The 15507-nt window shown below is 28.3% G+C and overlaps 1 protein-coding gene across 1 annotated transcript; it reads left to right on the top strand.

The window, feature by feature from the left end:
• Positions 1–14589: 14589 nt before the first annotated feature.
• LOC117931944 lies at positions 14590–15191 on the top strand. Its single transcript, XM_034853012.1, has 2 exons — positions 14590–15062; positions 15164–15191. The coding sequence occupies exons 1-2, from the start codon at positions 14590–14592 to the stop codon at positions 15189–15191; spliced, it is 501 nt and encodes a 166-aa protein (XP_034708903.1).
• The last annotated feature ends 316 nt before the right edge of the window (positions 15192–15507 follow it).

The following is a 15507-nucleotide window of genomic DNA, read 5'->3' as shown; positions in this document are numbered from 1 at the left end:
CTATACCTTTAAGTACCACCCTAATTTTCAACAGGCTTGGTGGGCCACCCTTCTAGGTTATACCCTAATAGCTACAAATTGGGCCGAGCCAGGCTAGCCCATCCAAGAAATATTCCTGGTGCGATAAGACCAAGCATACTAAAGGCCTAGCGTGCTTGGTCATGTCGAGTCACCCAATTTTTATTTGTTTAAAAACAATACAAAGTATTGTTTAGAGAAAAAGTTAAAAAAATGATAAAATTTTGAGATAGAAAATGAAAAAAAAAAGTGTGAATTATGTTATTATAAATTGGTATTTGTTTTTAAAAATTATTTTTAAAAATATCTTTTGAGAATAATTTAAGTCTACTCATATAATATTAATATTATTCCTTTAGAATATTTTGATATTGGCTTCAACTTAAATTTTTATGTAAATTATGAAAGTCATTTCTATACTTTCACTCATGCAAACCCTTTTTTCTTTTTTAAATAATAATAATCCTAAAATATAACCAAATGTTAAATAGGTTATATTAAATAATAATTTCTTGTAGAATTTTTTACTAGAAATTAATATAAAAAAATGATTTGGGCATGTGGATGTTACATATGATTTTTCACATCGAATAAGGAAAAAAAAATAGCGTTATATACTTATGAGCTATTTTTTACATGTATATACATTTTAAAACCGTAGATGTCACAATTATAATTTATCCAAAAGTAAAATGCAAAAATGTCTCCAAAAGGGCCAAAGACAAAGTCCATGGGACATGGCAAGCTAGGAGTGCAACCCAATAATCAAATCATGTAGAGGTAGAACAAGTGGAAAGGAGCGGTAGAATGACCCATCAACCAACTCTTACCTTTCCTAAATTAAAGTAATGAATCAAAATATATTGTAGGGGTGTTTTGATTTAAATAAGGTAAATCAAACTTTACCTTTATTATCTATTAGCTTCTTCCCCAAGAACCCTTGCCCGCTATCTTATTCCCCAACACACCACGACAACCACTATCTGCAGCCTCTCAGATGACTCGGACCTTTCCACTGCTACCACACAATGACAATTGGACTATCGGAGGGAGGAGGGTTACAATCGGAGGGATGAGGGTTGCCTTGCCAGCGTCTAGTCACTGTTGCGGCACCGACAGTGCACCAAAGATGAAAAATCTACACTCCAGTAATGGTGGATTTAGGGTTAAGTAAGTTATTCTTCAATCGTGTCTCTTTTTAAAGGCTTTTGAAAGGGTCATGAGTTTGTTTCAATTTTTCAAGGGTTTTCTTTTATAGAAGAATCTCTGATTTCTCTGAAAATTTTAATTCTTGTTATGATGGGTTTCCTTTGCAGGGAATTTGTTGATTGGTTTTTTTTTTTTTGAGTCGACCGAGTTAACTTGGAATATCATTCGAGTCATCCGAGTCCAATTGATTCAAGATCGAGTCTAGGCAAAAATTATATCAAGTATCAGACTCGTTGTGGCCGACGTCAAGGTGGATACGACTCGACTGATTTTTTGAACCCTATTATCTTGCCAAACACCGCCCGACGGGTTCGTGCCCACTTGAAATGTGATGACAACGATCAGACCAGAGATTGTCAGTGAAACGTTGCGGGTTTTGCTGGGGGAATCACTGTCTTCTTGATACTAGAAGTATTTGTACCAACTCTTCCCAACATATGCAGGAGAACGCTTAGACTCAAGACATTTTTTTTTTGGTTTCTTCTAACATCTGCATACGTTTTTTGATTCCTTATTCTTCTTTTATATCTAGCCTTGGCATTTTGGTGGGTCCACCTCAAGGTTTTCTTTCAGAAATGTTTTTTTTTTTTTTTTGCCATGATTTGTTTTTTTTTTTTTCATCTTAATTCTAAGTAAAACTTAATTTAGCTTGAAATTAAATAATAATTAATATTAATTTGTTTGTTTTTTTATATGCTAAAAATCAACATTTTAATGCATTAAAAAATAATTTAATATATTTCTAAAAATTTTAAAATAATAGAAATTATTTTAAAAGTTGTTGAAATTGAAGTCGTGGGAGATGAGAAGAAGTACTAGTATGAAGTGATAGAAAAGAAAGGTGATAAAAATAAGAAGATTCATGATGATAAAAGGGGTTCGAGGTTGAGATTTTTTTTTTTTGGGTTTAAAAATGTTACTTTTTCTATTCAATACAAAATATTTAAGAATAAATACTAAGTTAAATAAAAAGTTATGAAGAGACATCTAGAATTTGAAAACAAACTATTTTCAATAAGAAATTTAAAAAAAAAAACACATTCTAAGTCAATAAATATGTTTTTAATGTATTAACATGGAAAGAGGCTTTAGTTTTGGATGTACAACCCTCTTGAATAAATGTACACAAGTGGACCTATATTTTTCACGTGCGTCCTCACTCGATGGCGAGACTCGCTTTTTATTTATTTAGTGAAAATTTTGATTTTTTTTTAAAAAGACTTGGAGTCGTCACTCATTGTAGGTTTTTTGTAAAGGGAAAACAAAATAAGAAAGAAAACTTTATATGACTCCCGAAGGAAAAAAACAAGTTTGTGAAATAAGAAGAATTTAAAAAATTAACAAAAATATTGATGTTAAAAAAGTTAAAGCTAAAAAAGATTTAAGCCTTAAATAAATTTAAGCTAAAGAATTCATGAAAAAGAATGCAAAAAAAATTGGGACAATGGATTCAAAACAAATAAAAAAAATTAAAGATATGCGAAGGAAACAAGATAAATATTAAAAAATGATAATTTTATGTCAGACTAAAATTGTGTATTTTTAAATTTACTTTTTAATTTTAATAGTTTTAAAAAAACTAATATTTGGAAATATTGAAATATAAGTTATGGAGTTTTTACGTTTAAAATATAAGATAAAAAAATTAAGCATACGAACAAAGAGATTAAATTTTGGTGGGGATTAATATTTTATTATTATATTTTTAGTTTTAAAGTTTTTGTGGTTTTGATTATATTTTTAATATTTTTTATTTTTTTAACCTTTAAAAGAAATTTAAGAAGATAATTAAATATAGAAAAACTATAAAGTTAGATGTTATAGACATCAAAATTTTTAATAATCTAAATTATCACTAAATTGGTTTTTTTTTTTTTTTTTTAAATGTAGCTCCCCATTTTGACAACATTCGGGATTGAGAATGATAGATCCTACACATATTTGACACATGACATATGTTAAAAATGTGATATATATCAAAATTTGGAAGACTACAAAATTTAGTCTTTCAAATAAAATTTTTCAATTGCAGTTAAAGGAGAACTAAAAAAATATATATATATTCTAATTAAAGTCAAAAGAGAATAAAGAATAAATAAATACTATCTTATTAACAAATTTCTTTAATGAAAAAGACAAGTTTTTAAAATCAAACAATAAATTTTGGACCTTTAATTTTGCCCTCACAAAATAAAGTTAAATTCCATATTTGAAAATTTTGCATAATTTTTGACTTAGAAACAAATTAAACCACCTTAATTTTGTGCAACTTAAATGAGAAATAAATTTACCATAAATTGGAAAATTTACATAAAAAAACTAAAATTGTCTTTTTTCTCAATAAAATTTAAATATAAATTTTTCTCATAAATTGTTACTCAAGAAAGACCAAGAAAATAAATTACTTATTTTGGATATAAATGGATTTAAAATAAATCTAAAAAAAAATCTTAAACCAGAACTAAGATTTAATTGCATGTATTTGTTTTTTTTTTTTTAATTCATAACCCATTTAATTTACAAAAAAATTTACAAATTTATGTAAATTGATTATTCTAAAATAAAAACAACAATAAAATATAAAATATATATTGGGAAGAAATAAATGTACTACCATCTTTCAAAATTCCTCAAGGAGAATGTTTTAAATAAAAATTTCAATGGATAAGTTATTCTTCCTGGACATGGAAACTGGTGATGATCCCTTGTGGACTTCAAAATTTTCAAATCTGGGTGGGCTGATAGTGAAATTTGATGACTCATCCAAAACCACTTTTCAAAACGGTGGACTCAAACGGTGGGCTTCAAAACCGCCTTTCAAATTCAAAGACAGTTGCACAAGATGATAACCAACTTTCGGTGGATTCGAAAGATTTTAGATCTGTGGACTTCAAAGGAATTCAAATCCGTCACCAAGAGCTTATATAAGGCCCCCTATTCTCATTGTAAGGTATCAGAAGTTTTAGAGAGAAAATCTTCGAGAAAGAAAATAAAGTGAGATTTCCCTCTATGATAGCCTTGTAATTGAGAAAGCTCTCAAATTTTGTTGTAAAGATCTTTGTAAAGATTGTAAGTCTCAAATTTTCAAAGTTCTTGTATATGTTTTTATTTTGAATGAAATTTTAGATTTCAAATTCAACTTTGCATCAAGTTTATTACTATGCATTCAAAGAACCTCTTTGAAAGTCTATGAACTTTCTAGAAGCTCTATCAAAGTTATTTGGGTTTTAAGTGAGACCATTGTGACTCCTCCAAATTTAACTGGGAGATTTTTTCAAAGTTCTTACTGATTTTAGGATTGTAGTGTTCTTTTTTCTACATTTTTTGTTCATTCCCCCGATCCTGTTGTTTATTGGTATTAAAGCCAATCCAGTTAGTTTTCAATTTTAATTTGCCATTTTATTTTATAATTATTTGTTTAAATCTCAACTGCTTAGCGTTGGTCAACCCTTGTATCCGTTGGTAAATCGTTATAGCCATGGTGGCGTTTAGGTGTTCCCGGTGGTGGTCCCACTAAGTTGCCCAGGATTTAAACAAAGAAACCATAAGAAAAAAATGTCAAATTTGTTTAGAAATCTTTCTAGAAGTAGCTCTCATAGTAATATGAGTAGGATGGAACATGATCTCAAAATGTTAGAAGAAAATACTTCAAAATTTGAGAATCAATTGGACGTATCAATTGATACTTTGGAACAATACATTAAAAATTGGGAAATGTCAAAACAAAATATTAAAGATATTTATCAAATAGGAACTTTCAAATTTAGATTGATGTATAAAATTAAAGTATTAAAAAACACACATTCTATAAGATCAGATATTGAAACTATAGAACTCCTTAATTCAAGAGACATCAAACTCTTAAGCGATCAATCTTACAAAATCCTTCATATATGAGCCATACAGGTGGCAATCAAACCCTTAACCCAGATTGGGTTAAATTAGTTAGACATTTTCCTATATCTAAATCTGCAATTATTTATTTGATTTTGCAATTTGGAGCTATATGCCCTCTTTTGGCACATTTGAAACATTTTATATCTTCTTTATCTATTTTCTTTTTTGAGGGAAAATTTTGATATTTTTTATTGGAGTGTTTCTTGTGTTTGGGCTTCTTATAAAAGGATTCTTCTTTGAAATTTGAATATTTTTTATTTAACTTTTTCTTCTTTGATCTATAGAATGTTTCCTATTTGGCTTAAGGAGGGAGATGATTATCATACCCATATTGAGCACAAAATGATCCTAACTCTTTCTTCGATATTCTAAGATCCTTTTTAAGGGTAGCATTAACCTTGATCAGAGAACAAAGATTTAATGCTTATTGACTAACAAAGTTTGCTAATTGGCCATAGGTCAAGGAATCATAAGGGATAATACCATTGTACATCTCTTTGATTCTCATTTGAACTCTTTAACTAAAGGATTTTGGTAACCCATTAAGGAATCTTTCTTTCTAATAGGGTTGGTTGACATCAGTTCTTGAGTGGACTTTAGCAAAATATACTTCTTTATACCGTCTATAGTCACTCAATTTTCTGTATCTAATGTTTTGAAGGATTTATGAGGTACGGTCTTGGAAAGTAATTGGATCTGCAAGGAAATGTTTGGTTATAGCAAAGATTAAGGTGTGAACCGAATTTTGGTTTCCATTTTCATCCAAGCTGGTTTGAATGAAGATTTTTGCTTCTTCAGTGAGAGCATTGTCCCACCATCTTTTGAGCTGGCTTGTGAATCCTGCTATCAGGTGTACATAGATCCTGTAATCAAAGTTTCCTTTGGATTTATAGGTTGTAGAAGCCATGATTATTTCTTGAAGAATATTCAAGACTTGATGATCACTTACTCTATCTATGTTCCATTTATAGATGCCATCTCCATCATACTTTGATTGGACTATTTGGCTTCTTTCTTCATATTGAAGATCAGGAGGAGTTGATCTAGGATAATAATTCATAGTTTTGGTTTGTTGTTTGAAGTAATGAACAATCCTATTTATTTGAGGGTCTTGTTCCTAAAAAATAGTTTGTATTTGATCTACATTTGCTGGAGTGATTTCTTTTATTAAACTTGATTTTTCAAAAGAATTCGTTGCATTAGTTGATTCTGGTGTAGATATAAATTGTGTATTTGAAGGATTAATTCCTATTGTATGTTTTGAAAAAACTTTTCAAGGAGTTTTTAGTGCAAACACTCAACCTTTACACATAGATTACAAAATTTCAAATGTTCATATTTGTAATAAGAATATTTGTTTCAAGACTTCTCTTTTACTTGTCAAAGACATGAATAAAGAAATAATATGAGAAACACCCTTCCTTGCTCTACTCTATCATTTTAGAGTAGATGAAGAATGACTCAAAAAAGTTTATAAGGGCCAATAAATTTGTTTCAAATTTATCAGCTCTTTAAAAATGAAAGAATTAAATATTCTTAAAGATAATAAAGTAAATCTAATTCAAAAGAAGAAACAACATATCAAATTTATAAGCAAAGAAATACATTAGAAAAGAATGAAAGAAAATCTTTTACAAAAAGATAAAATCAAACAATTGAATAAATTTTGGACCTTTAATTTTGCCCTCACAAAATAAAGTTAAATTCCATATTTGAAAATTTTTGCATAATTCTTGACTTAGAAACAAATCAAACCACCTTAATTTTGTGCAACTTAAATGAGAAATAAATTTACCATAAATTAGAAAATTTACACAAAAAAACTAAATTTGTCTTATTTCTCAATAAAATTTAGATATAAAATTTTCTCATAAATTGTTACTCAAGAAAGACTAAGAAAATAAATTACTTATTTTGGATATAAATGGATTTAAAATAAATCTAAAAAAAAAAAAAATTCTTAAACCAAAACTAAGATTTAATTGCATGTATCCACTATTTTTTTTTTAAAAAAAAAAATTCATAACCCATTTAATTTACAAAAAAAAAAAAATAATAAATTACAAATTTATGTAAATTGATTATTCTAAAATAAAAACAACAATAAAATAAAAAAATATATTGGAAAGAAATAAATGTACTGCCATTTTAGAATGTTTTAAATAGAAATTTCAATGGATAAGTTATTCTTCTTGGATAATATATTAAAATAATATATAAAAATTGAATTCTTTTCCACAAGGGCAGTTATAAATTTTTATCCCACTTATGGTTTTGGGGATGTTGAAAAAAAAAAATGGTATTTTAGAAAAAATTGAATAGAAATTAGAAAAATATTCTAAATTTATGGTATTTGGTGATAATGAAGTAGGAATACTTTTTGCTATAAAAAACAATAAATTTTAAAACTTACATTAAAATTGTTTTTCCAAAATAAAATTTTAACATAAGAATTTGAGAATTTTTTTCTATAGTCTCAAATTATTTTTATTACTACCATCTAAAACTAAGGTCTCTTTCCATATTAATACATTAAAAAACATATTTATTGACTTAGAAGGTGTTTTTTTTTTTTTTTTTTTTTTTTAATTTCTTATTGAAAATAGTTTCTTTTCAAATTTTAGATGTCAGTTCATAACTTTTCATTTAACTCATTATTAATTCTTAAATATTTTGTATTAAACTAAAAAAGTAACATTTTTAAACCTACAAAAAAAAAAATAATAATAATAATCTCAACCTTGAACTCTTTTTATTATCACAAATCTTCTTATTCTTATCACCTTTCTCTTCTATCACTTCATCTTTTTAGACTACTTCAACTTCAACAACTTTTAAAATAATTTTTATTATTTTAAAAATTTTATAAATATCATTATTTTGAGAACCGGATCGGACATTGAATCAAAAAAGTTATCGATTTATAGTTTACTAATCAGATCGGTGATCGAATCGTAGTTGATAATTTATATTTTATTAAAATTAAAAATAATTTTAAAATATTTAAAAAATATATAATTAAAAATTAATAATATTTATTATATTATTTATTCATTTTTATATAAATTTATTAATATTTTGAATTTATTAAACAAAATATATATATAATATTTAAATATGAAATATATATTGAAAATGGTAAAAAAAAAAAAAAATTGTATTGAACTATTTAAGTATGAAAATATATTGAAAATGAAAAAAAAATTATGTAATTTATATATATAAAAATTATTTTTTGAAATAAATCCTGGGGCAGGGGTGGTGGAGCTGTTGTAGTTGTAGGCTGCCTGTTACAGTTAAATTATTTTTTTAATGCATTAAAATGTTTGTTTTTAGGATATAAAAAACATACAAATTAATATTAATTATTATTTAATTTTTGTTATAAAATATGAGATTTTGTACCACTATGGTAACTTATGGATGGCAATCCATAAATATCTTGTGTAATTCTCTATAAAAGGGAGAGACCCCTAATGAATTTTAATAGAGTTTTCTCGTGCATTCTATTATCTTCCTACATTCTAATTCCTGTTTCTTATTTTCTTCTCATTTCACTTTATAATTTTACAACACGTTATCGACATGAATGGTCTCTACAAAAGCAATAGAAAGATGTTCTTCTTTTTAGAGAAATAAGAAAGACGTTATTCTCTTTAGAGAAATAGAAAGATGTTCTTCTCTTAAGAGAAATAGAAAGACTTTCTCTCTTTTTTTCTCACAAAAAGGTATGTGATAAACTGATATCATGATTTTCTATTTTATTACCTTTTGATATCTATTTTCATATATTTTATTTGAATACATAAATATGTATAATCCCTACAACCAGAAGTTATGGGGTAAATTACAAATTATAGGGTACATTCATAATCAGAAGTTATGAAAAATATGTACAATCCCTATAATCATAAATTATAAATTATAGGGTAAATTCATAACCAGAAATTATTAAAAATATGTACAATCCCTATTATCATAAATTATAAATTATAGGATAAATTCATAACCAATAGTTATGAAAAATATGTACAATCCCTATAATCATAAATTATAAATTATGGGGTAAATTCATAACCAAAAGTTATGAAAAATATGTGCAATTCCTATAAGTAGAAGTTATGAGGAAAAATTATAAAATTACAAATACATGACCATAAGTTATATATATGATCCTTAATTATTTATTTTTAATTATACGGTATAACTAGAAGTTATACCAAACAATATTATAGCCAGAAACTATAAAATAAATAAATGTTCATAGCCTGAAGTTATGTACAAATCTACATAATAAAAGTTCGTAGCCCGAAGCTATGCATAAATCTATCCAATGAATAGTTCATAGCCTGAAGTTATACACAAATTTATATAAAAAAAACAGTTCATAGCCTGAAACTATGTACAAATTTAAATATTTTCTTATTTTGACAAAATTATCATGGCCTGAAGTTATGAAAGATATTAACTTTTAATTTATTTAATTTATTTTAATTATATTGTGTAACTAAAAGTTATACATAAATAGTTCATAGCCTGAAGCTATGTACAAATTTGAATATTTTCTTGTTTTGACAAAATAATCATAACTCAAAGTTATGACAAATATTGGATTCAATTTTTATTTCGTACTCATTTATATTTCACAACAGGAATTATGAAAAACAATTTTTATTAACAATTGTTTCATAGCCAGAAGTTATGCATACAATTTCTAATTCTCTTGTATAACCAGAAGTTATTCAAAACAAAATTGTCAATGAATCTTGGAGCTATGATCAAAGAAGGAAATCAAGCATCCCTGCAGAATCGCACAAAAACACTGATTTTCCTTCATCATCATCTCCATGAAGGTTTAACAAAAGAAATGAGCTTTTGATGATAAATCACTAGTCTCGTCCAACTAGATCTTAATAATTCCCTGAAGTGAATGTAATATTGTCCCAAACTCGTGGACGATGACGAGGACGTGGTTGTGGAAGAAATCCCCTATACCATGGTTCTTATAGTAATAATTCACCAAATTCTCAGAAAATGAAAGCCTCATTGCACCACTAGAAGTGGAATAGTACTGAGGTAAAACAGGAAAATGGGAAGTGTTTACAAAATAAACCTCCTAAGAACCATGAGAATAATTGTTATATATGTGGTATGAAGGGGTATTGGTCGCGTACCTATTGTACGCCCAAACATTTGGTCAACCTTTACCAAACATCAATAAAAGAAAAGGGAGTTGAAATGAACAACTATGTACCTAGAAGATACATAATTTTGTTATATAACCAGAAGTTATATAAATATTATTATTCATAACCCGAAGTTATGAAAATAAGAAAATTAATATTCTTTGTGCTAATCAAAGGTTATGTCAATGTTGTTAATATATACTTTCTTATAGCTAGAAGCTATAGAGAACAAAATTGTTAACTAACAATTTTGTACAACTTTATGAAATTTATATAACCAAAAGTTATAATGAAATATATTATAACCTGAAGCTATGATAACAAGCATATAGATAATATTTACATATTATCAAAGATTTATATTTTTGTATATCAAGTTATACAAATATGTAAGTGTTTGATAGTTTTCATAAATTTCTATTATTAGAAGTTATACTGTCATTAGTAGAAAAATTTACATATATTATTACATATTGCCACATATGGTATTTTTATTAATGCAATAATTTCATTATCCAAAATAATTTTGAAATTACAATAGGTTCAACTATTGTTCTCAATATATTATGTTATATCTTTACATATATGTTCAGATGGATTTGTAGTATTTCAATTAAAGTTTTGAGACATTAAGATGCTTTAAATCATGATATGTTCTCTTGAAATTTTGATTTATGAATTAATTTTTGCACATTGATTTAGATTATAATAGTATTTTGAATAAAATTATTGATCTATCACTACAGTTAGTTTGATTATTGAAATACTTCCTTGTTATTTCATGTATAAATTGCTCAACACTTATAAAATCAAATGTGTGAGATTATTTAAGAAATACATAACTTTAAATTATATTTTCATATTTGCTTTTATTGTGTTATATATGTTCTCATTGCTTTTACACATGTTATTAAGTTAAGTTATCATCGATGACTAATATTTTTCCATTGATTTTAACTTTTTCTCTATGATAATATTTATTCAATTCTATAAAGACAAAAGTCTTTATAACAATGTTTTATAACTTGTTACTTTGATGAAACTCTTGTTTCATTAATTGCACAACATTGATGACAAACAATGTTAATACCATATTAGGTGATAGAAACCTAATTAAAGGCTCCAGAAGAGCTTATACTATGTCACTAGTAGTATTTGATTCCATGTGAATGACACTTTATATGATGATAGATCCAGAAGAATCTTTTCAGACCAACTTGGTCCCCCGGGGTCAAAGGTCATATGGATGTACATTACAAAACCAGAAGTTTTTAATTAGTGACTAGTATACCTATACACTTAAAAAGTAAAATGACATGTTGTGCAGATTATCATTTTAATGAGACAATTTTCTCGCTGTTAGGGGGAGAAGAGCCAGTTCCAAAAGAACGACGTGAAATTATTTGGAATGGATTGACTTTGACTCATCTTGATCCTCATAGAAATCAATGTGAACTAGAAGTTCAAAGGATCATTCATTTGCAAAATCTTGCAAATCAACTACAAGATGCATTCATACAAAGAAAGTGACAAAGTCCTATATCCCGGTTGCAAATACTCCAACACGGATTGATGTCCTTATAGGACAGTTAACAAATGAATCTAAGATACGCCTGAAGCGTGGTAGACATGTCGGCTCAAATGATGTAACTCCCCAGAAGAGGAAAACCCAAGAAAAACTTGGCACTTTAAAAGAGGCCATCAAAATGACTAATCAATTTAAAGTTGATAAATCTATAGCCCTAGAAGAGGCATAAATAATGCAGAAGGCCCTGAAGAGGCACATATTGAACAAGAAGCCCCTGAAGAGGCACATATTGAAAAAGAAACCCCTGAAGAGGCACATATTGAGCAAGAAGCCCCTGAAGAGGCACATATTAAACGAGAAGCCCTTGAAGAGGCACAAGTACTTGAAAATTGTGAGATCTCAATAAGTTACGTATACACGGGAGAAAAATGAGATCAAAATAATATTATTATTAACAATATTTTCACTTTCCAAGTGGCCTCCGATATCATAAGAAATGATGAAGATCTTGAATCACGAAATGAGGAAGAATGCTGACATAGAAATGATTAGCCAAAATGGAAAGAAGCTATACAGGCAAAGTTAAACTCATTAACAAAATGAGAAGTTTTTGGACTTGTAGTCCAAACACCTAAAGATGAAAAGCCTGTTGGGTACAAATGGGTATTTGTACGAAAAACACAATGAGAATAATGAGATCATAAGATATAAAGTGTGATTAGTAGTACAAGGTTTCTTGCAGAAACCTGGTATTGATTATGAGGAAACATTCTTTCCCGTCATTAACGCAATCACATATAATTTCTTAATTAGTTTGGCAGTCCCAAAAGGACTAGATATGCGTATCATGAATGTTATTACAACATATTTATATGGATCCATGGATAATGATATATACATGAAAATCCCTGAAAGATTTAAATTGCCTGAAGCAAATTGTACAAAGCCTCGTAGCATGTACTCAATCAAGTTACAACGATCCTTGTATGGATTAAAGCAATCTGGACGCATGTGGTACAATCGTCTTAGTGAATACTTGCTAAAAGAATGGTATATGAATAATCTTATATGCCCATGCATTTTCATTAAGAAATCAGAAACCAGATTTACAATTATTGCAGTGTATGTTAATGACTTAAATCTTGTTGGAACTCTTGAAGAGCTCACAAGAACAACAAATCACTTGAAAAAGGAAATTGAGATGAAAGATCTTAGAAAAACAAAATTTTGTTTCGGCCTACAAATCAAGTATTTTCCAAATGGAGTTTTAGAACATCAATCAACATACATTAAGAAAGTTTTGAAGCGTTTTTATATGGATAAAACGCATCCTTTAAGTTCTATAATGGTTGTCCGATCACTTGATGTGAAAAATGACCCATTTCGTCTTTGCGAAAAAGGATAAAGAATTACTTGGTCCTGAAGTACCATATCTTAGTGCTATTGGTGCACTTATATATCTTGCCAATTGTATACGTCCAAACATTGCCTTTTCTGTCAATTTATTAACAAAATATAGTTTCACTCCAACTCGAAGACATTGGAATGGTATCAAACATATATTGCGTTATCTTTGCAGAACTACAAGTATGAGTCTATTTTACTCAAGGGAATCAAAACAACAATTGCTTGGATATGCAGATGTAGAATATCTTTCAGATTCATATAAAGGTAAGTCACAAACATGGTATGTGTTTAATTACAATGGTACTACTATCTCATGGAGATCGATCAAACAAACAATGGTGGTCACATCATCAAATCATTAAGAAATTCTTGTAATTCATGAAGCAAGTCGTGAATGTGTATGACTAAGGTCAATGATCCAACATATTCAAGAAACATGTGGACTACCTTCCATCAGAGGCAATGCAACCAAGTTACATGAAGATAATGTTGCTTGTATTGTGCAAATTAAATGAGGATTCATAAAAGGTGATAGAACTAAGCATATCTCCCTAAATTCTTCTATACTCATGAGCTCCGAAAGAAAGGTAAGATCGATGTTCAGCAGATTTGATCATGTAATAATCTAGTAGATCTATTCACAAAGGCGTTACCTTTGACCACATTGAAAAAGTTAAGGTATGACTTTGGAATACGAAGATTGAGAGATCTACCATTTGAAATGTTGAAGAAATCATAATCATGTTTACATGAGGGGGAGATTGATAATATACTGCACTCTTTTTTCCTTCGTCTAGGTTTTGTCCCATTGGGTTTTACTGACAAGGTTTTTAACGAGGCAGTTATAGTAATCCAAAAGAATATTGTACTCTTTTTCCTTCACTAAGGTTTTTCCTAGTAAGGTTTTAATGAGGCATATTTTTATGATCATCCAAGGGGGAGTGTTATAAAATATGAGATTTTGTACCACTATGGTAACTTGTGGATGACCATTCATAAATATCTTGTGTAATTTCCTATAAAAGGGAGAGACTCCTAATGAATTTTAATAGAGTTTTCCCGTGCATTCTATTCTCTTCCTACATTCTAATTTCTCTTTCTTATTTCCTTCTCCTTTCACTTTATAATTTTACAACAATTTTAAGCTAAATTAAGTTTTATTTAGAATTAAGATAATAAAAAAAACCAAAACATAACAAGAAAAAAAAGGAAAAAGAAAAACATTTTTGGAAGAAAACCTTGAGGTGGACCCACCAAAATGCCAAGCCTAGATATAAAAAAAGAATAAGGAATCAAAAATCATATGCAGAGGTTGGAAGAAACAAGAAAAAAAAGAAAAAAAAGATGTCTGAGTCTGAGCGTTCTCCTGCATATGTTGGGAGAAGCTGGCACAAATACTTTCAGTATCAAGAAGGCAGGGATTCCCCCAGCGAAGCCTGCAACGTTCTGTTGATAATCTCCGATCTGATAGCTGCCGTCACATTTCAAGCAAACGTGAACCCGCCGGGCAGTGTTTGGCAAGATAACGACATTGGGCATGTGGTAGGAACTGCTATTTATGCTTCCCAAAAGGCAGTCTTCTATATTTTCTTGATTTTTAACACCATGGCTCTTTCTACTTCGCTTCTTCTGGTTTTATATCTCACCCACAGGTTCCCTTTCTATGTGGAAATATGGGTTGCCATTATTGGAATGGGCGTTACTTATGGTTCTGCAATTTTTGTTGTTACGCCTGGGTATTCTGTGCGTTTCCGCTATGTGATGCTTGCCGCTATCGTGCCATGGCTGCTAAGGCTTTTGTTTCAGTTGTTCTGGAGGTTCAAAGCAAAACTTTGTAAGTACTTTTACCCGAGATGCTCATTCTTATTACGATCAAATCTTCTGTCATAATAATGTCTGTTCATTATTCATTATTCAGAATTCAATCAGTAGATCTGCATTTTTAGCTTTGATACTTCAAATATTTGTGTGTGAATATATTCCTCGACTTTGAAAGGTCATGATATGCAATAGTATATGCATGTGTATTATTATTTTCATTTACTTGGTAACCGTTTTTGGAAACCATTTTAATAAACAATTTTTTATAATAGTTTTTTAAAACAGTTCTATAATATTTTATAAAACAAAACTTTGTTTGGGATGGTGAAAAGTTTTTAACTTATTTTTAATGTTTTTAAATATGTTTTAAAAATAATTTTTATATTTATAGTTTTATTTTTTAATCATTTTTCATATTTGTGTAATTATTTTTTTAAAATA

The sequence above is a fragment of the Vitis riparia genome, chromosome 15 (genome assembly GCF_004353265.1).
Source record: "Vitis riparia cultivar Riparia Gloire de Montpellier isolate 1030 chromosome 15, EGFV_Vit.rip_1.0, whole genome shotgun sequence".
Classification (NCBI taxonomy): Eukaryota; Viridiplantae; Streptophyta; class Magnoliopsida; order Vitales; family Vitaceae; genus Vitis; species Vitis riparia.
The sequence above is the reverse complement of the archived record's forward strand: the minus strand, read 5'-3'. Positions and strand labels throughout refer to the sequence as shown.